The sequence below is a fragment of the Pinus tabuliformis genome, chromosome 5_2 (genome assembly GCF_031772625.1).
Source record: "Pinus tabuliformis cultivar Carrire ecotype Pingquan chromosome 5_2, CPIR1, whole genome shotgun sequence".
Classification (NCBI taxonomy): Eukaryota; Viridiplantae; Streptophyta; class Pinopsida; order Pinales; family Pinaceae; genus Pinus; species Pinus tabuliformis.
The window spans coordinates 550,976,285-550,998,487 of NC_142306.1; the positions used below are offsets into that span (position 1 = coordinate 550,976,285).

Genomic DNA, 22,203 nt, shown 5'->3' on the forward strand with positions numbered 1-22,203 from the left:
ACATATTCACACATGAAAATTATATATTTTCAAGTGATGAAAGGTAAGTCAATTGTTACAACAAATCCGTATCAACAAGAAAAGTCATACCATGAAATTGGGTGATGTTTATGAAGTTCTATATATCTATTTCTATTATAAAATTAATGTGATTTTTCCTTTAAAAAAATCAATAAACATGTGTATTTGATTTACTTTGATTTTAGAAATATGATTTGATTTAAAAAAAAGTTATAGTTAATTTATTATAACTTATCTCATTATTAATAATATAAAAGTTGTATTAATTTTTTTTAATGCTTTTAATGTTTTAAATTTTATATTTAATAAGAAATTTAATTGATACCAAATTTTATGTATATTTTTATTTTTAACTAGAAATTTAACTGATACCAAAATTTAATTGTAAATACTTACTTGGAAATCTCGTTTGAAGTCAATTTCGACTTTTGTTGCTCTCAATCCGCTCTTGTTACAAAACCGATCAAATCCTCATAGCCTATCTAAGATCAACCTATCCAGTTCCCAGACCCAGAAGACAAATCTTCTGGTCCCTGTGCCCAAAACTCCAAGAACAATCAAGCTTAATGTATGTGACTCTATTAGAAGTTCCTGCACTTTTGCTCAAATTCCAAAAATTTTCCACAGTCAAAAAAATAATTTCCTCCTTCAATACTCTTAAACTCCCTTATATGCCCAAATTTCACTAACTCCCCATCATTCGATTGTCATTTTCTTAATTTCTAACATCCTCCTTTTTAGAGTCAGTGACCATTGTCATTTTCTTAACTTCTAGCATCCTCCTTTTTAGAGTCAGTTACCTTCCCAATGATATCACACATAGGTTGAATTTATCTATTTAGAGTAGTTAGGAGTTCGTATTATTTTGTTTAATTAAATTTTAATTAAATTATTTTACTTTATTTATAATTTTAAGTAAATTATCTTATTTAGAATCTTAATAAATTAATAAATAAATTTTTTATTTTAATTAAACTAAATAAATTTACTTCATAGCTCATTATATTTTTATATTTTCTTTTGATTAAGGATTATCATACGTATATAAAGGTGGTATACATATCAAGTACTTGATTTGATATATTCATTATATTTCGGTGAGATAGGAATTTATTTCAATAATCAATTCAATACCCTAATTTAGACATTTTCCAATATTAGCCATTATGTATACTAGTGCAATACATGTGGTTCATGCATATGTAGCTACCATGTGGATACCTCGTATGCATGCTAATATTCATGTTATGTTTGTAAATTGTAGGTGGGTCATTACATTTTTAGTTAAGTGAATTAATATGATATAAGATGAAGTAATATCAATATAGATATAATTTATATAGAATTTTTGAATTTATCTTAAAGTTATATATTTATAAAAATATAATAAAGATGATATAATAACATTCTAAAAAGAGATTTATATTTTGGTTTATATATATATATAATTGCCAAAGGCATAATATATTGTAATTAGTTTGGGTCAAAATGCTTTCACTCTTAATTAATTTTAAAAAAATTTAGTAAAATTAAATATTAAACTTATTTTTTTTAATTGAAAATTATTTTTTGAATTTTTAAAATTTGATTTTTTTATTTTTTATTGGTGGATGACTAATTTTATGTAGTTTAAAATCAAATTTTCAAAATAAAAGTTGTTAAAAAAACGATAACTCAGTGTCCTCATAAATTAATTATCCAACTATTTTTTCAAATATATAAACTTTTTTCATAGTTAATATTTTCTTTTCCCAAAAAAAAAAAAAAAAATATATATATATATATATATATATATATTGATTTTTTCATAATTAATAATTTATTTCTCATTTATTAACCTAAAATCATTCCTAGCTTGCTTCCTATTAATTTTTGTATTCTTTCTAACAAGAATGTTTTTTTATAATAGCAATGTTTTTTCACATTTTTCCATTAGTATATTTTATTAATCATAATATTTTTTACTATTTAATTATGTAATTGTTGCCAACCATTTTCATAAAACTATATTATCATGTACCAATAGATTATTAGCAATTTGATTCCCTATCCACCAAAATTGTGGTGCTTAAATCATGTACTTAATATAACTAAGTTATATAATCACATTTACCCCATAAAGATTCTCTACTTTTTATATTAGAAATAGGTACTAAAGAGCTATATGTCACACTTGTTTCAATTTGATTTATATGTTTATGAAATTTATATTGTCATAGAAATACCTGAAAAATCTAAATTAAAAATAAAAAATATCAATTATTTAGTAAATTGAGAACATAATTATTCCAATTTTAAAATTTAGAAAAAACACTTATTTAGTAAATTAAGAACATAATTATTCCAATTTTAAAATTTAGATTCGATTTTTTTATGGATCAATCGCTATATAATTCAGAAATTGTACATTTACTATTACACATAATTAATTAGGTGCAAACTCTATAAACTTAATCAATATGTATGAAATAAGAACAATTTAGTAGTCCGTTTCTAAAGGGTTGAAGAGTATGAAACAAGTACAACTGAGTAGTTAGTTTCTATGGGCCGGAGGACTTGCTAAGTTGCAACTAATCTGATTTGAGTATAAAATGTATTACATTAATAAGTATATCTTAAACATAATAAGTATATCTTAAACATAAGAGTATTACATTAATAGCTATATCTTAAATATAACATAAAATTTTGATATTTTCTCTAAAATAAATGTAGTTTATTGTATATTAGTGTAGTATTATAAATCAAATAAATGTCAATAAACATCAATTTATAATAAATATCAAAGCACTTTATCATACATCTCAAGTTGCTAAAATTAAAAATTCATAAAAATTAATTAAATTATAATTTTATTTGAAATAATAATAATTATTATTAATGATAAAAAATTAATATGTAAATTAAACATATATACAAGTTTTTAGAAAATATGTGACAAATTTTTTTATTATAGATATTTATCTCCAATTTATCATGGAGATTTTTAATTTGTAAATAGACTTTGTTACAAGACCATGAATTACCTACCTATTATGTAAAATGTAATCAATAGTAATTATTGAATGTTTAAAAAAATTCATAAATGGACTAAATAACCTTAAAGATAAATAGAGATAGGTGAATATATCATTTTGGATGAAACATTAATCGCAATAACATCATTTCTTACCAAAAAAATCTTATTGAATTCGACCTTTATGGCACTTCACTTACATAAATGAAATCATCCTGAATGTGTGTATACCATAAAGATTCATCCTCCTCCCATGTGTTTTCATATTTTAAACACAAATGTGTGTGGAATATGTATCTATGTTTATTCTTTGCATTTATCACTTCTAAGTTTTCTTGTTCCCTGGGACTTAAGAAGTGTCGATAAACATTTCCATAAGGAATGGGTGGGAGTTGGGGGCAATATAAATGTTCTTCATGTTCCATGGTAATTTTCTTAAAAGATAGAGTATTTCAAAGATATATTTTGATGCATAATAAAAAAAATTAGTTGATTCAACTACCCACAAAGTGCTAACACAAATTTCCAAATCCTAATGAAATGTTAACAACCCAGTCTTCACTGCATCACTGAAGAAATAGGGTTGGGAATCAGACGATGCATTGGCACGTATGGCTCATCCAAAAAGCCCATACATTGCCCCCTTGTTATTCATGTGAAAAATTGTAACCATTTCAATTAATAATGAGTAATTATAAAAGTTTAAAAAATAAATATCAAATCGAAATATGACCAACTCCTTATTAGGGTGAGGATGGATCAGGCGCTGAGGAGACAGTCTGAAACGGGTTAAGTTCTGTTGCGGTTGATGGCGACTCGAGGACCCCCTACGCACCCCACCTACCTGCTAGTTGTCGACGCTTGCTCCCTTCTCTGGTTGCATCACCCGCAACGGTTCACAGCTTCCGTTTCTCACTGAACCCTCTGTAACAGTGTTGTTACCGCTCCTCCCCGTTTCATTGTGACCACAATCGATTTTTGATACCCTACCTGCGGCGACGGTTACGATGGTCCTGGAGGAAGCTGGCGGAGAACACACCAGAACAGGTATGGAGCTTGACCTAGTAGACTACTTGGAAGACCCATTGGAGAATGTTAATATCTGGCAAACCCCTCACTCTGGCGCAGACGACATCCTTCCCTTCTGCTGCCACCTATCAGCTACCTTTGAGGGCCTCCCTTCCATTTCTTGACCATCCTGCTCCATAGTCACCTTCTCAGAGCCTCCTCTGATCTAGCCGTTTCCACCCTCGTCGCCGCAGTCTCTTTCACCTTCCATATTCGTCTCTTCCTGCCTTCACTCAAACCCTGAGGCAGTTAACTCACAAACCCCCCTCTCATCTCACCCTGGTGAATCCTCATCCAACCCTCTAAGAGCGCACATTTGGCCCAGGAAACTCCACAAGTACCGGTACCTGAGGCGCAACCATCTGGCAGTTACGCGGCGGTACCCCCTCTCTCGGAATTGATTCCATCGGCCAAGCTCCCTTGCCCTGAAACCCCTGACCCTAACCCTAACCTAACAGGGGATAATTCAGAAGACCCTGAAGCGCCGACGTAGAGGGGAAAGAAGAGAAAGTGCTTCAAGGTCAGAAGCGAGGACGTCATTCTCAGACTCGGGGAGGACATTCAGTGGGGTGACACCATGGATACGGCCGACCGAGTTCTAGTAGGTAGAATTCGCGATCAAAGTTATACAGCGGTTAGGCTTAAGATATGGGCCTCGGAGGTTTGGGGACAGCACCTGGCGGATCTCCCAACCATTCAAACATTTTTTTAGAGGGTGGTTTGCTCTACGTTTTTCCAGAGCCGAGCACACAAATTGGGTATTGTCGTATTTTTGGCATTTCGAGCATGCACCAGTGTTCCTACGGCGATGGAACCCCCTTTTCGACCCCGCAAAAGAGCAGATAGGAGTCGGTCCTATATGGGTTCGGCCACCTGGACTCCCTCTCCAATTTTGGTCAGAGGACATCTTCCGGCGAATAGGCAACACACTGGGCACCTACCTAGACCACGACTAGACATACCTAGCATTAGGTATGATAGCATATGCCAGGATTCTTATTCACTTGGATACTCAGGTAGTCTTCATGAGCACATTATTTTGAAGTGGAAATCTTTCTCCCATAATCAAACCCTAGACTACGAAGGTGTCCCCTTCTGTTGTAGACGTTGTCACAAGGTGGGACACCTGTACAAAGACTGCCTGCAAAATAAGAAGGAAATGGCAGGAGACAGGGAGAAGGACTTAGTGCAAAACAATACACAAGCTCAGAAAATCCCCTCTGAAGGGGATGGGGTCACAAATCGGGCACAATCAGAGGCATTACCTGTGCCCTCAAAATAGACCAGGAAGAAGCGAGGCAAGGCACCCATCGAAGCACCCTTTCCACCCCTTACCAGAGTTAGGGCAGCTGCAAAGGCGGCGTTTTCCATGGGTATGTCAACTACAAACTCCTCCTCTGTTTACTTAAATGCATCTCTGCATGGCATTGAATCTTGTTATGAACAGCTCACTTTATTACAGCCTTCCTCTCACACACTCATCCCCTCTAAGGTTGTGTAATGCCCTATAAAACCCCCCTCCCCTACCTTCTCCTGCACACAACCCTCTTTCCCTGAACATCCTCCTACAAATTCCCGTTCACATGAGCCCCCCTCTCATTCCAGCCCTCTTCCTTTCAGATATCCCACCAGAGCCAGGTTTCGCTCAAATGCCCCTGACTCTCTAGGTATCGAACTCATCACCTCTCCTCCTCCTCTAAAATTGGCTAGAGGCAGACCATCCTCCCTATCCAAAGCCAAGGTACAAGCAGGGGAAGAGATTGTTTCTGGCAAACAACAGACCATTGATCAGGTACTTAGAGCAGTGAATACCCTGGAGGCTCCTCCTCCATGAAACTCCTCTCTTTCAATTGTAGAGGGCTGGCTAGCCCTGCAAAAAAACTAGCCATAAGGAGACTGCTCTCAGCAAAACCTGTTGACATTCTCTTCTTACAAGAAACCCTAGGTTAGGGGAGTATCATTACCCACCTCCTGGAAACCTGGCTACCTGGTTGGACTTTTCATTCCCTTGATGCATCAGGGAGGTCTGGGGGACTAGTGTTAGGAGTTAATAATCGATCTATCAGGATCTGTAATGTGTGGGGGAGTTCGGGACACATAGGAGCTTATATATACTCATCTGAACATGACACTGAGCTCAGGATCATTAATATATATGGGCCCTGTCACAACAAACAGGAGTTTTGGAGTAGATTCCTGGACTCACACATTCTTCAAAAGGACAATCTCGTCCTGGGGGGGACCTAAACTTCTCCATCAGTTATGCAGAATCATGGGGTCATAATGCACAAAGGGATATCCTCTCTGATTTTTTTGAGGCCAAGCTGGAGGAGCATAATCTCATAGATATCCCCTCCCCGAAGATATTGCCCACCTGGAGGAATAATAGATTAGGAGCAGACAGTCTCCCTAGAAGACTTGATAGATATCTCATTAAGGAGCATATGTTAACCTTAGGCCTGGGATATAGACAGTGGGTGGGCACTAGAGGAATATCAAATCATAGGTCGATCTACATGGAAATCAGAGGAGGTATGAACAAGCCTAAAATCCCTTTCAAATTTAATGCAGCATGGCTGAGGGATGTTGAATACATACACCTTGTCACAAATTACTGGAGAAGTCATCCCCCTGGGGCAAATAGAACTATAATGGAAGGTTTTTCAAAAAACCTTAAATAACTCAAAACCCTCTCTATGAAATGGGCCCATAAGAAGAGGAAGTAGGAAGACCTTACCCTCAAACAATCTGAAGAAGCCATTGAGAAGTATGAAAATGACCATGAAGGAATCTTCCCCTCCCCTGAGCACAAAGAGAAAATAACCTCTTTGTGGGCCAAGAGAAACCAGATCCTGAAGAACAGAGAGGAGAGCTGGAGACTCTGGGTGAAGGAAGGGGATGGCAATACTAAGTTCTACCACAAATTTGCAAATGGGAGGAAAGCTATCAACACTATTTGGCAGCTATTAGATGAGTATGGAGAACCTGTGAACACCTTCCCCAAGCCGGCAGCTATGGCCTCTGCCCATTTCTGCAACATTTATAAGTCGCCACCTAATGCCACCCTGGGAGACATAATGAAGACAACCCAACTTTTCCCAAGGTTTGTAGATCAAGATGAAAGAGGTGACTTGTTTAAAGAGGTCTCCCTGAGAGAACTGGAGGACACTCTCAAATGGTTCAAGAGAGATAAAAGCCCTGGTACGGATGGCTGGACTGTGGAATTCTACCTGGAATTTTTTCAGACCTTGGGGGGATCTATTACAAGTTATAGAAGAATGCAGAACCTCTGGAAGAATGTATGAGGCCTTCAACTCAACCTTTATTGCCCTTATACTCAAACTGGACAATCCCACATCTTACAATGATTTCCAGCCCATATCTTTATGTAACTGTATCTACAAGATCATCTCTAAGATTATAGAAAATCGATTTCGGCCAATCTTATCCAACCATATCTCAGTTGAATAATTTTCATTCTAACATAATAGACAAATTCATGAAGCAGTTGGAACAACAAAAGAGATCCTACATTCTATCCAGACGCACAAGATGAAGGGTATGGTCCTGAGTTGACCTCTCGAAAGCCTTCGATAGATTCAACTGGCTATACCTCAAAATGCTCTTAACGCACATGGGCTTCCCATTCGAATTTATAAGATGGATAATGAGTTGTATCACCAATGTATCATACAGTGTCCTGGTAAACGGTACGGCCTCACCTTCCTTCCATTCTGAAAGAGGCCTCAGGAAAGGATGTCCATTGTCCCCACTCCTCTTCTTGCTTATCATGGAAGGTCTCAGTTTCTTGATAAAGGAGGAACATCGAAGAGGCAGGCTTAGGGTGATCCACATCACAGAAGATTGCACATTAACGCACCTACTCTTTGTGGACGATGTACTACTTTTCCTAAATGGGAGTATAGGAGATGTAACTCCACTTCTTAATACATTCACCATATTCCTAGCAGCCACTGGCATGATGGTTACTAATGAGAAATCCTCTATAACGGCTATTGGATGCACTCCATACGAGATCCAGTATGCCCTGAGACGATTCCCTTATAACCTTCAAAATCTGGACAAGGGATTAAAATACTTGGGCTATAGATTAAAACCACATGGTTATAAGATTGTTGACTGGATCTGGCTCATATCCAAACTGGAGAAAAGGCTAAACATCTGGTATTTAAAATATTTATCAAGAGCAGGAAGGCTGATACTCATAAAAGCAGTGTTGGAAGTAACTCCAGTCTATTGGATGTCTTTAGCATGGATTCCTAAAGGAATGCTATCCAAAATCAAAAGCCTATGCTACAAGTTCCTGTGGAGAGGAAACCAACCTGAAAGGATTTTTGCCTGGTCAAATTTGGACTCATTGGCACTCCCAAAGAAGTGGGGAGGATGGGGTATAAAAAGATTAGACTCTTTCTGCACAGCTATGGCGGCCAAACTAGGGTGGCAACTAGTCACGTCTTCCAGCTTGTGGACTAAAGTGGCCAAATCTGAATACATAGCTCCTTTAAATATTATGGACTGGATTTGACAACCTCAGTGGACACAATCCAGGAAATCGAACATATGGAAATTTTTCCTCCAAGCTATGCCCCTTATCAAGGATGGACTCTCATGGAGAATACAATCAGGAGAAGTTGTTAAAATAGGGATGGACCCCTGGATTGGTTGTGGAAACGCTCAGATACTCCCACAGGAACTCAGAGCATACCTCACTTCCATAGGGATCACTCACATTGACCATATAGCAGACAATGGCCGCTCTACTTTTTTACAACAAGCTTGGAAAACTGGAAGGATGTTACAGATCCCTCAACAATGGCAGCAGCATTGGAAGGAATACACGGGGGCACTCAGGGAATCCCATATCAGGATACAAGAAGGGGAGGATGAGCTTATTTGGGCTCTCACAAAGCACAAGAAATACACACGTAAGGAGAGTTACATAGCTCTTATCAACTCTCTGAAACCTTTACAGTGTGAACCTTGGTGTAGAGCATTTGGAAACTCAAAGCACCACCCAAATCCAGACTCCTCATGTGGACCATTCTACGACATAAAATCCAAACAGGAGAAAACCTGACTCAAAGATCATTTCACGGTCCCTTCTGGTGCGGCCTCTACAAAGCAGACAATGAATCTAGGAATCATCTCTTTCTTACTTGCCCATGCACGAGGGAGTTGTGGAATTCTATCCACTCTCAAATACCTTCCCTCCCTAGGTGGCAAGGCATAACCGTTCAGGAAGCCTGGGAGGATTGGTGGTCCAATGTATCCTCAGAAAGAACAAAAAAATTTCCCTTACTAACTTGCTGGGCCATCTGGATTGCCCGGAACAGACTCATATTTCAAAATTCACCCCCCCCACTGGTCGAGTATTGCCGCCCAAATCCTAGCAGACTACCAACAAATACCAGAGGAGGAAACAAATCCAATTCCCAGGCATATCATTCCTAAGAGCATAAACCAATCCCTCCCCTAGGCTTACTTTGATGGTTTAGCTCAAGACATTGGCTGTGGGGGAGGCGTTGTCCTCCATATCACTCCAAATCATATTTACAAAATTCAAATGGGGTTGGGCAGAGGGACAAACAATTTTGCTGAGCTTTCAGCAGCAAAATACACCATACACTTTGCCTTGGAAAAACAGTGCAGAAATCTACAGCTATTTGGAGATTCCAAATCTATATGCAATTGGATTAACAAAGTTACTACTTGTCATGCTTTTCTCTGAGACACATCATGGAAGAAATTTTCAGACTTATAAATTTATTTGACACATTTACTTGTCATCGTATATACAGGGAGAGGAACACAGCTGCTGATCTACTATCCAAGGAAGCAGCGCACAAGCCTATAGGCACTTGGAGCATACTGGAGCAAACTGATGGAACCTTCCATCAGTATTATCATAGACCTTTCATAGAGATATCATATTAGTAAAGCTCAATGGGAGCTGACTTAAAGTTTTGTTATATATATTTTCCGGTGTTTTATCTTTATATAAATACTTATATGAAGTTTTATTATGCAGTCTATTTTCACCTTATAGTTATTTTTTGATACTCTCTACGTAGAGTAAGTACAGGAGTAATTTATTTTTGAAGATCATAGCTTAGAGCAGTGTCTCCCTGCGTGGAGAACACCTCTATCTAGTTTGAACTCACAAGGATAGGCTTCTAGCCAACAGTACAGTGTATGCCGATGGCATCTGCAAAATGTAATTTTACTCGTTAATGAAAATTACTACTTTTTCCAAGGGAAAAAAATTCCTTATTCATTAAAATTTATAAAATGTGCATAGTAGTACGATATTGCATTATATAGGAAAGTGATGCAAGTCAAATTTCACTCTATTTTAATCTTATTCAAAATGAACTAGGATATTTTAATTAACCAAAATAACTTTTTTCACCATCACCATATATAGTTGAACGCAATTTCACTTTATAATAATCTCAATTACAATATATTATAATATTTTAGCTAGTAAAAATATTACTCTATTGTAATTATATTCCAATATTTTAATTTTATTCTAATATTTTAATTTTATTCCAATATTTTAATTTAAAATTTTAATATTTTTATGTATTTTTGTAATAATAAATTTTATTTTTATTAAAAAAAAATATTTAATATCACTATATATAATTGAATACAATTTCAATTTATTGTAATCTCAGTAACAATATATTATAATATTTTAGTTAGCAAAAATATTACTCCACTGTAATTATATTCCAACATTTTAATTTAAAATTTTAGTGTTTTATGTATTTTTGTAATAATAAATTTTATTTTTATTTTAAAAATTATTTAATATATTAAAATGATATTAATATTGAAGTTCTTTCTAAATAAAGTGTTATGGAATTAATACTGCCCAAGTAAAGGGTTTGTGACACATGTATTATTAGACCCGAGCACCTCTTTTGTTTAATTTGATGTCATAGGTGGCAGCACTTTTTTGTGACACATGTAGTGAGGTATTGTAACTGTGAAATTTGGTTATGACCCATAATGAAAAGGAATGGAAGGTGGGCACTTTTAAAAGTCATTGTACAAGGAATCTCATTGTTGTTATTGTTATCAATGTGATGGCTTTGTATTAACATAGAGAATGGGTAAGGAATATCATTGTTGTTACTAATGTGACTGCTTTGTATTAACATTAGTTAGATCGAGTCCATATGTACCAAATAAAAGTCATTCATTGTACAAGGAATCTCATTTTTTTTCTTCACCGGGGGAGAAGCATTCTGGCTGAAGAATCATCATACCACATATATCGCTGAAGCGAGCAGAATTACGTCATCATCGAAACACATACGTCATCATCGAAACAAATGTGTTAGAACAGCTCCCGCAGGAATCAAACGTGACTGGAAAGTGCGAAAACCAACCGCCTCAACCAACACATCATGCACTCACGAGCTTTGTACAAGGAATCCCATTGTTGTTAACCATGTAACTGCTTTCTATTAACATAGATAATAAGTGCACAATTTTTAGATCCAGTCTATATGTGCCAAATCGTTTGGTATTGGAGTTTATGGTTCTTTTTTAATTAATTTTAGTTTTTTAAACCATTTATAAAATTTTAAATAATAATATATTTATGATATTAAAATTCGAAAGCACATTGTAATAATTATAATAAACTCACTCATTTCATATGATTTGTTTATTTTAAATAAATGAATTTAAATTAAAAACGGCCGGAGGCTGCCAACATTAACCATTAATATGACATACAAGTAACAGCGGCAGTAAACAGGTCGATACAAAGACTCTGCCCAGCGAAGTAATTTGTGATTTAATACCAATTTATGATATGACCATCCAATATGATATCCCATCCTTCAACAACCCCCACCTCCACAGCCGCCGCCGCCGCCACCACCCCCTCCGCCTCCGCAGCCACCGCCACCTCCACCACCTGCTCCACACCCGCCACCACCGCCATGTCCATGACCATGGGCATGACCACCACCACCAGCTCCCGCTGCATCAGCTCCGAACCACGACCCTGCTACTCCAACTCCGCCACCATGCCCACCCCTGCGATGGCGTTTCTTTTTGTTATTGTGTCCATCATCAGCGCAGGAAAGAAGAACCATGGACACCATAATCAGCGCCGAGAGCACCACCAGTACCATCCACACCCCCGGCGACACATGATGATTAGTATTCTCAGAAATCAGCAAATCAAGGCCGACCCTCCTCATTCTCAAACAAAACCAAGCAAACAATGTGAGGGAAAGTTTTCTTTCTCCAACTATAACTGCAATTTAATGGAAAAACGGTGTATCTACCTCTAAAATATTTTTATAGAAATTTCACAAGATTTGAAGACGAGATGCAGAATAGTGGAATTGTGTGCTTCATCAGAGATAAGGATTGGGTGGTCATTAACGCTCTTATATAGTATTGTCGCCAGGGTACTAATTTGTAATTACGCCACAACTTCATGCCGCCGCCGATGACGACGGAGTTAACTGGAAGGCTGTATTGACCGGCAACTGTGTATATGGGGTACAAGGTATTGATGAAGAAATATCATAGAAAGAGCCAAAACATAGAAAATGCAATGGTCAGTTAAGGTGTTCAGACTTTAAAGTTATCACGTAAACTATTATAAGCATTAATTCGAGTCAAATGAATACTTTAATGGTTGACTCGCATGTTCGAATGAAATGAAGTTTCCAGTTCCCAAATTCTGAAGTTATGATGTAAACTATCATAGTTAATGGTGGAATGAAACAAAGTTTCCAGGAATTAAAATTCAGTTATTTAAACTATAGCCTTTAATAAACCGAAACGTACCTTTGGTTTAGATGAATTTATTTTATATCCAACTTTATTTTCTTTTTATTTTCAAAATAATCTAATAAACTAATAAACTGAAATGTAAACCTAGAAACTACACATCAAGTAAATAAAATAAATCTAATTATTAAACTCCAAACATGGAAATATTATATATCGACTTTTAATGGTTTGATATGAATTTAATTTATAATCAATTTTATTTTTTCTTATATAATATTTTTTTATTATGTTTTGTATGTTATAAGTTAAAAGGTTCAATCAAAGTTATTCTGTAATAAATATCTATTAATTTTATTTATAGCTAATATAATTACATTAATAAATATGGTTGATGTATATGGATATCTAATACATTATATATGTTGAGTGGGCTTAATTGTTAAGAGTATGTGTTTCTTCTTAAAAGGTCACAGATTCAAAAACCAAAGGGGTGGAGTATGTATGCCTTGGTAGACTTAGAAATCAAATCCTTATCCTAAAGATAATAATAATAACTATTATTAAGCGTATGATAAGACTTAACCCTAATATTAATTCAACTTCAACATTGTAAGAAAATTATTGAAGCAACTACAATACCAATAATTCAATCAATTAATTTAACTTTTTTACATCAAAATGGCATAACATTTGTGAGTAATGATTAAATTAATTATTAATTTTAAGTTATATAATATATATTATAAACCTAATATTATATATATATATAGATATATATATATATATATATATATATATATATATATATATATATATATATATAACTTAAACCTAATATATCTTATTAACTTTAATATTATTAAAGCTAATCGTAAACCCTAATATATACTTGGATGCACATATATCTATCATCTTCAAGCATCATTAAACTCTAATATTTATAGACCCTCTGCACATAAAAAAATATATGGATACATCGTCTACCATATATCTACTCAATAGCATTCCTCAAACAAAGGAATTGGAATAGCAGTCATGATTCACATATCTCACACAAGATAATGTGTATACCATATATTTACTCAATATCATTCCTCAAACAAAGGAATTGGAATAGAAGTCATGATTCACATATCTCACACAAGATAATGTGTGTATTACATTCAAAACCAAATTACATCCCACACATATAGTGCTTATGGCATTGAATAGATTCCAAACAAAGAGATTGTTTGTTGAGAAAATATCTTAACAACTCAACCAACCAAAAAAACCAAATTTACCTACATACTATTGTAAGTGTTATTTCCAAGTCCCTCCCATTACACTTACATTACACAATTAACATTACAAGAAATACAAATTACATTACATTTGTCAGATATACAAATTACATCACATCTGTTAGATATGGTCTCCACTAGCACTTCTACCCACTCTGAAGTTTCACGGACCATGATCTTTCTTCACAACAATCTTTGAGCTTCCCACTTGACTCATTTAAGGTACAACTATCTCCAACCATCGTTGACGAACATGTAAGATCAACAATATTAGCATACTCAACTCGTCTGACCTTTCGCAATAAGAGTTGTCGAGTAATGAACCACTCTATGGACCTACCACCATCTATCAAATATTTCACTTTTGGCTACCCTTTAGTTACTAGGAAGGCACTATGGATATTGAATGTGTTCAAAAGTTGATCAAACAACTTGACCTATCTCATACAAATATCTCATATTATAAACTGTAACAGTTGTTCAGGGGTTTTCGAGCACCAAAAAAAACAAACCATAACAGTGTGTAAACATAATCAAGCTAGTGATGTGTTTGAGGGTTTCTGAGCACCAAGAACCACTAATTTGAATTATACAACACTTTTCAATAATTGGTTCAACACCTTTATAAACAAAATGAAACAAGCCGAAAAATATCACAACAATAAAAGCAATGAAACTATCTGCTATCATCAGAGCATAAACAAGTTTCCTCATCCCTCCTTGACACTCACACTCACTACAGGAACATATGAAACAACAAAAAAATTATAATAATCTAGGGGTGATTTAAGTGATAAAATTAAAGAAAGATGAGCATTCAACAAATCGAGTTAGGGATAAGCTCGGAGTTGTGGAAAACCTCAACAGGAAACCAGTATTAATATGTATTACGATGCCATTCGTGAATAGCGCAAGGAGCCCAAAGTATCGCACTTTGAACATTCAAGTGTAAGAGTGAACGTTTGGAAAGTGAGATCAGGACTGAAACTCTCCACCTAACCATAAACAAGATGCAACCAAGTCTTTCTTGTAGTTGTCACCCCCGAGCCAGATTCCAAAGCTTAAGGATGGAGTGCTTGTTCAAAATGGCAACAAGAAAATCCTGATTTAATTTTCCCTTGAATTAAATTAGGAGAAAAATGTAATTCCACATCACAAGGCAACAAGAATGTGTTAACTAAGTTAATTTCACTTAGTTGGCTCAGTTAATTCGAGTTAAGGGCCTAACTTGAGTCATGAAGAGTGGTTCCTAAATTTTAGGAGCCTATGTTGAGTTTAATTCGAGTTTTAATAATTTAGTTCAGTTAAACTGAGTTGATGTCAGTTAAACTAGTTCCAATTGCTAGAGGAACTAGTAGGTGGTCTAGCAGTGGGGTGCAACTTTAGTTTTAAACTAGTTAAATGATAAATCAGCCATAATTAACTCATGTGTGCATGAAATTCGAGTTACCCAGTTGAGATTGGAGTTCAAGGGCAGTGTGCTATCATTTGTATAACTTTCTGAGTTGTACAAGTGGTGAATGCAGTCAAAGTAGGGCCTATAGGGATTAAGCAATTTAGTATGGGGATTTCTCTAATTAATAGGAGGCTAATTCCTTGAGAAACAATGCAAGGAAATAGGAGCTTGGCAGGCAGTGGAATTGGTTAAATATTAGCCAGAGTCAGCTTATGAGGCAGTGAGATAGATTATACTTGTGCAAAGATTGTTTAAGCTTGAATAAGCATTGTATTTATTCTCTATTTTCTTACTAACGCAATACAGATAGGAAGGGTTTTGAGCAATTTCTTTCCCCTTAGATAAATATCTGATCATATGTGATTGAATCTCGCCTCATGTTTATGTTGTGATTTCTCAATTGATTAGTTGTTTCCTCTAATGAGTAGAGTAGATTCAAGTATTTTATTTTAGCAAATTACATAAGTAGTTTGAATCTACAAGGAACTTCTACATGGTATCAGAGCAGGAATCATAATAGAAGAGAAGATAATTACAAGATCCGTGTTGTAGGTTTTCTCCCCGACTGAGAAGATTACTTCCACCGGACTCAAGCTCAAGTATTCTCTAGAAGGAACCAAAAAATTTGTTGCATGGAAGATCCATATGGAGGTGGTATTAGATGATAACATGTTACTATATTACATTAACATAGATGTAGTTAAACCCCCAGCAGCTGATGCCCATGATATCACTCAGTGGAAGAAGGATGTGGCTAAAGCGAGGAGGATCATATTGGAGTGAGTTCTAGATCATATTGTCTTGAATCTCTATAGAAAAGAAACTGCATTCGTGATGTGGAAAAAACTAACCGACTTGTTTGAGAACATTAGTGACCATAAGAAGTTGGTACTAAAGGACAAGATTTGTAGCATCAAAATGCATAAGGTTGAATCAATTCCTCAGTACCTATGAAAATTCACACAGTGTCGTGATCAACTTGGCAGGGTCAGTATTACTGTTCCAGAAGAAGATATGGTAGCTCTAGCTCTATTGGGTCTTCATTGTAGCTCGCATAGTTATCAAGATTCCATGAATGGTAGAGACAAACTACCAAGCTAGGAGAATTTATGGTCTGATCTAGTGTAGGAAGAGATCAGGTGGAGCAAAAGAGATGGAACTTCATCCAAGGTTGAGGATGAGGAGAATTGTGCCTTGGCTGGAAAGGGAAGAAATCCCAATCCAAAGGAGATTTTGGTCAGGCAGGCAAGAGGAAAGACTTGTCGAAGATTAAATGTTTTCATGACTTGGGACACTATGCCATGAAGTGTCCACACAAGAACGCTAGCAATAAGCCCTCAGGAGGAGTGGCAGGTGAAGCTTCACAATTCGAGTTGGATTTCATACTCATTGCATGCATGGTGACATCGGTGATGGGTAATGCGTGGTATCTAGATAGTGGAGCCTCATTCCATATGACGGGCAACAAAGAATTTTTCAGTGACTTGGAGGAGAAGGACCTCCAGGTGAACATCGAGATGGGAGATGATGGAAGGTATAACACGACCGATATAGGTAAAATTACTTTTCAGAGGGAGTGTGACCTTCTCCTCTCATATTAAAAGATGTCCTATATGTTCCGGGTCTGAAGAAGAGTTTAGTTCCAGTTGCTATATTGGAAGACTCTGGCTACGATGTGATATTTAGCAAAGGAAAGGATTTTCTTAGACATATCGCCATGGGACAATTGAAGTGGATCGAGGTTTGGGTGAAGAACCTCTACAAATTGGATGTAGAAGATTGTGTTTCTTTGAGCACAAAAGCGGAGAAGGTGCAAATCTGAGAAATTGGTGAATTATGGCATATGAGACTTGGCCATTTTCACCATGGAGCTTCGAAAATAATGCAACAAATTTCTACAGGGGTTCCCAAGGGTGCACTAGAGAAATAAGATACATGCAAAGGGTGTACATTGTGGAAGTACACCAAACCCACCTTTCATGATAAGGACAGTCGAGCGTAAGAAGTCCTTGAAAGAGTTCACTCAGATGTGTGTGGACCATTATCGACAGCATCCACGACCAAGAATAAGTATTATGTTATATTTGTAGATGATTTCTAATGTAAGTGTTGGATTTTCTTCATGCAGAAGAAAGACCATACATTCTCCAAATTTTATGGATTTAAAGCACTTGTTGAGAAAGACACTATCAAGAAAGTGAAGGTTCTCAGGAGCGATAACGGTGGTGAATTTGTGTCGAATGAGTTCAAGAACTTCTATGAAAAAGAAAGCATTTGATGGGAGTTCATAGCTCCCCATAACCCACAGCAGAATGGGGTCATTGAGAGGAAGAATAGAAGTATTTTGGGAGTGGCACGAGTGATGTTACATGATCAGGGCCTATCATTTCACTTGTTGGATGAAGCATGCAACACAGTTGTATATGGGCATAACATGAGTCCTCATCGGATTCTGGGGATTAGTACACCAGAATGAGACTTTCAGGGAAGAAAACAGATGTGTCACACTTATGGATCTTTGGTTCATCAGTTTACTGTCATGTTTCCAAGGATGCAAGGAAAAAGATAGATCCAAAAGCTGAGTTGGGCATATTTGTGGGGTACACTGATACACCTCACAACTATCGGGTGTACCTTCTATCTCACGGGATGATAGTTGTTCTTAGAGATGTGAAGTTTGATGAAGAGAAGGCCATGAGATGTTCCCTTGTGAGGGAGCTTCAAATATTGCATGTAGATGAGGAGCTTTTGGCTATAAAGGAAGAACCTCAAGACGTTGTGGAGCAACCACAAGCAGAGGAGCAGAGAGTGGAAGCACCCACTCATGCAGAGGCATCCCGAGATGGAAGGAAGCGCACCAGGGAAGCTAACATATTCTTGCATGATGTTAGAGAGAATGTGGGAGCACCCACATCACAGCGCAAGAAGGGGAGGTCACTAGATCGATACACTTGGTACATGGCTCTGATGAGTGAGTTAGTTGAGACATAACCATCCTCATCCAAGGAGGCAATGTAGAAGCTAGTATAGGTTGATGCCATGGTAGAGGAATATGACTCCATAGTAAGAAATAGTGTTTTGGTAGTTGTCCCAAGACCAGAGAACAAGTTAGTGGTAGGTTCAAGGTGGATCTACAAGGTGAAGCAAGCAGCAGACGGAAGCATCAAGAAAAATAAGGCTAGATTTGTGGCCAAGGGGTTATCTCAAGTGGAGGGAATTGATTACGAGGAGACCTTTGCTCTAGTATCAAGGTACTCTTATATCAAATCAATTATAGCACTTGTAGCGCAGATGGGATGGAAAATCCATCAGGTGGATGTGAAGACAACATTCCTCAATAAAGTGATTAAGGAAGAGGTGTACATTGAGTGGCCGGAAGGATTTGAGACCTTTGACAGAGAGTCACATGTGTGCAGACTCAAGTGAGCGTTGTATGGATTGAAATAAGAACCACACCAGGATCAACAGTTATTTCACCAGGTTGGGCTTCACCAAAATTGAAGAAGATGTAAACCTTTACCATATTTTGGTTGAAGGTAAATTATTGATTATAGTATTATATGTCGATGATTTAATTTTAACCGGTGATGAGAAGTTAATCAACTCTTACAAAGAGGATCTTGCAAGAGAATTTGAGATGAAGGAGATGGGACTCGTGCATTATTTCCTCAGTTGGGAAGTATCGCAAGGAGATGGGGAACTATTTGTCTCCCAAGGAAAGTATGCCAATGATATACTGAAGAAATTTCGCATGGAGAATAGAAAAACCATGGATACTCCTCTAGCAGGCAGTTGGAGGAAAGAGGAATCCACTTCAGGTGAGAAAGTGGAGGCCATTATTTACATGCAGCTTGTGGGTTCACTTATGTATTTGGTGAACACACGACAAGACATGTGTTAGGCCATTAACTAGCTTACTCAAGCTATGGTTAAGCCAACCAAACTATATTGGAAGGGAGGAAAACATGTGTTGAGATACCTCAAAATCACTACTTAGTATGGTATTTCGTACATGCGGACATAGGGAGTGAAGTTGCAAGGCTTCATAGATGCAAATTGGGCGGGTAGTCTATCATACAAGAAGAGCACATCAGGAGGCTTCTTCAGTATTGTCTCAGCAGTTTCTTGGTATAGTAGAAAGCAGAGATCAATTGCACTCAGTTCAGTAGAAGAAGAGTACATTGTTGCTAGTCATGCAGCTTGTGAAGCTATCTGGATGAGGAAGATTCATGTTGGGTTATTTGGTTAGATGATGGATCCCACTGTGATTTTATGTGACAACTAGAGTTGTATCAAACTCTCTAAAAATATATTTTTTCATGATCAATCCAAGCATATCAACATATGGTATCACCATCTATGAGATTCTATGCAAAGGTGAATCATGTTGTTGGAATACATTCCTACAGACAAATAGGATGCAAATATTTTGACAAAGGAATTTTCAATAGAAAAAATGAGTTCCATGGAGACAAGATTAGGGTATTTGATAATCCATTTCTTGTTGAGAGGGAGTGTTGAAAATGGCAATAAGAAAATCCTGATTTAATTTTCCCTTGAATTAAATTAGGAGAAAATTGTAATTCCACATTACAAGAAAACAAGAATGCGTTAACTAAGTAATTTCACTTAGTTGGATCAATTAATTCGAGTTTTGGGCATAAATTGATTCATGTAGAGTGGTTCCTAAATTTTAGGAGCCTAGGTTGAGTTTAATTTGAGTTGTGATAATTTAATTAAGTTAAAAAGAGTTAATGTCAGTTAAACTAGTTCCAGCTATTGGAGGAACTAGTATGAGGTCTATCAGTGGGGTGCAGCTTCAGTGTTCAACCAGTTAACTGATAAATCAGCCATAATTAAATCATGCATGCATAAAATTCGAGTTACCCAGTTGAGATTGGAGTTCAAGGGCAATGTACTATCAATTGTATAATTTTATGAATTGTACAGGCAGTGCATGCAATCAAAGAAGGGCCTATAGGGATTGCATAATTCAGGATGGGGGTTTCTCTAATTAATAGGGGGGATAATTCCTTGAGAAAAATCACAAAGAAATAATATCTTGGAAGGAAATAGAATTGGCTAAGTATTGGCTAGAGTTAACGTGTTAGGCAATGAGATAGATTATACTTGTGCAGAGATTGTTCAGGCTTGAACAAGCATTGTACTTCTTCTTTATTTCTGACTAATGCAATATAGATAGCAAGGGGTTTTGAGCAGTTTCTTTCCCCTTAGATAAATCTCTGAGAATATGTGATTGAATCTTGTCTCATGTTTATGTTGTGATGTATCGACCAATTAATTGTTTCCTCTAATGAGTGGACTAGATTCAAGTATTTTGTTTTAGCAAATTACATAAGAAATTTGAATCTACAAGGAATTTCTACAGTGCTAAACCATGTAAAACCAATAATTCTAGCTGAAATAAGGCCTCCAAGGTAACACACCTTTACCCACCAACCAATCATATAACCAAATGAACAGGGACTCACTTCCCTTAACTATTCTCAATAGCGTCCCGTTGTCATGTCACATGGCCTGATCTCAGCCAGCTTCATCTCAGGGATCTTTTATAAACATAGAGACTAACATCTCCAATAGAGGAGAATAATTTTATTACTATATGGGAAGGTTCCTTAGTGGAATGCTACAGATGAATTAGTAGGTTCTTCAGATCACAAAATTCTCATTAGTATTCATCAACCTTAGGAAAATCGTTGCTCAATCTCAGTAACTTAACTCAGTCATCATTTATCATAGGGGTTCCTTATTTCATAGAGAAACACATCTCTAAATCAGGAGAGTAGACTTATTATAACATGGGAAGGTTCTTCAATGGCAAGCTACTGATGAATTAGTGGGTTCATTAGACCACAAGCTTCCTAGTGGTTTCCTAAGGCAAGCCACACTCGGTGGTTTCTTTAGTCCTCAATTAACTATAATAGGATGATATTTAACATGGGAAGGTTCCTCAATTGGAAAAACTACCATGGGAACATAGAGATCAAACTTGTTAGGTATTTTTTCAGAGAGTGCAACAACTAGTGTTCCCAACCCACAAATACACTTGATGTTTCCTCGGTCACCCCCAAGTACCTGAGTATCTCTGTCTCCTGACCAGTAGCTTCATATGTCCACAAGCTTCCCAATGGGTTCTTCAGTCCAAGTAAAAACACTCTTGGTGGCTTCATATGCCCTTATCAATCCACTATTATCTATCCTCCACCGGCAAACCCTCTTGGCTTCTTCAATTGTTTTGTTTTCAGTCTGAGTTCACCCTCACTATAGGATTTCTTTTTCCTTATCCCTTCCTCTTCATGAGGAATTTCTCGTTTCCTTTCGCCTGCACTGACTCTGCCCCTTCTGAATGGAAGAATGTTACTAGGAGCCTCTCACCCTCTCATCACTTCAACAGGATCCTCTTAGCCTCCAAATCACTTCTTTTGTATGCATAGATTCTTCTACATGTGTGCGTGTAAATCATATCACTTACCTTTCCAACATGAGCCTCTCGGCCTCCCTCCTTTTCTTGTGCATATGAATCAAGTAATATTCAATAGACCTTTGCA

The 22,203-nt window shown here is 36.5% G+C and overlaps 1 protein-coding gene across 1 annotated transcript; it reads left to right on the forward strand.

The window, feature by feature from the left end:
* Positions 1-7,895: 7,895 nt before the first annotated feature.
* On the forward strand, positions 7,896-8,651 carry LOC149160128 (uncharacterized). Its single transcript, XM_089434516.1, has one exon. It carries the CDS (start codon positions 7,896-7,898, stop codon positions 8,649-8,651), a length of 756 nt encoding a protein of 251 aa, XP_089290642.1.
* The last annotated feature ends 13,552 nt before the right edge of the window (positions 8,652-22,203 follow it).

Bases quoted from the DNA above. Each gene is read 5' to 3' on its own strand.
- LOC149160128 (XM_089434516.1), top strand. From the start codon at position 7,896: ATGGAAGGTCTCAGTTTCTTGATAAAGGAGGAACATCGAAGAGGCAGG.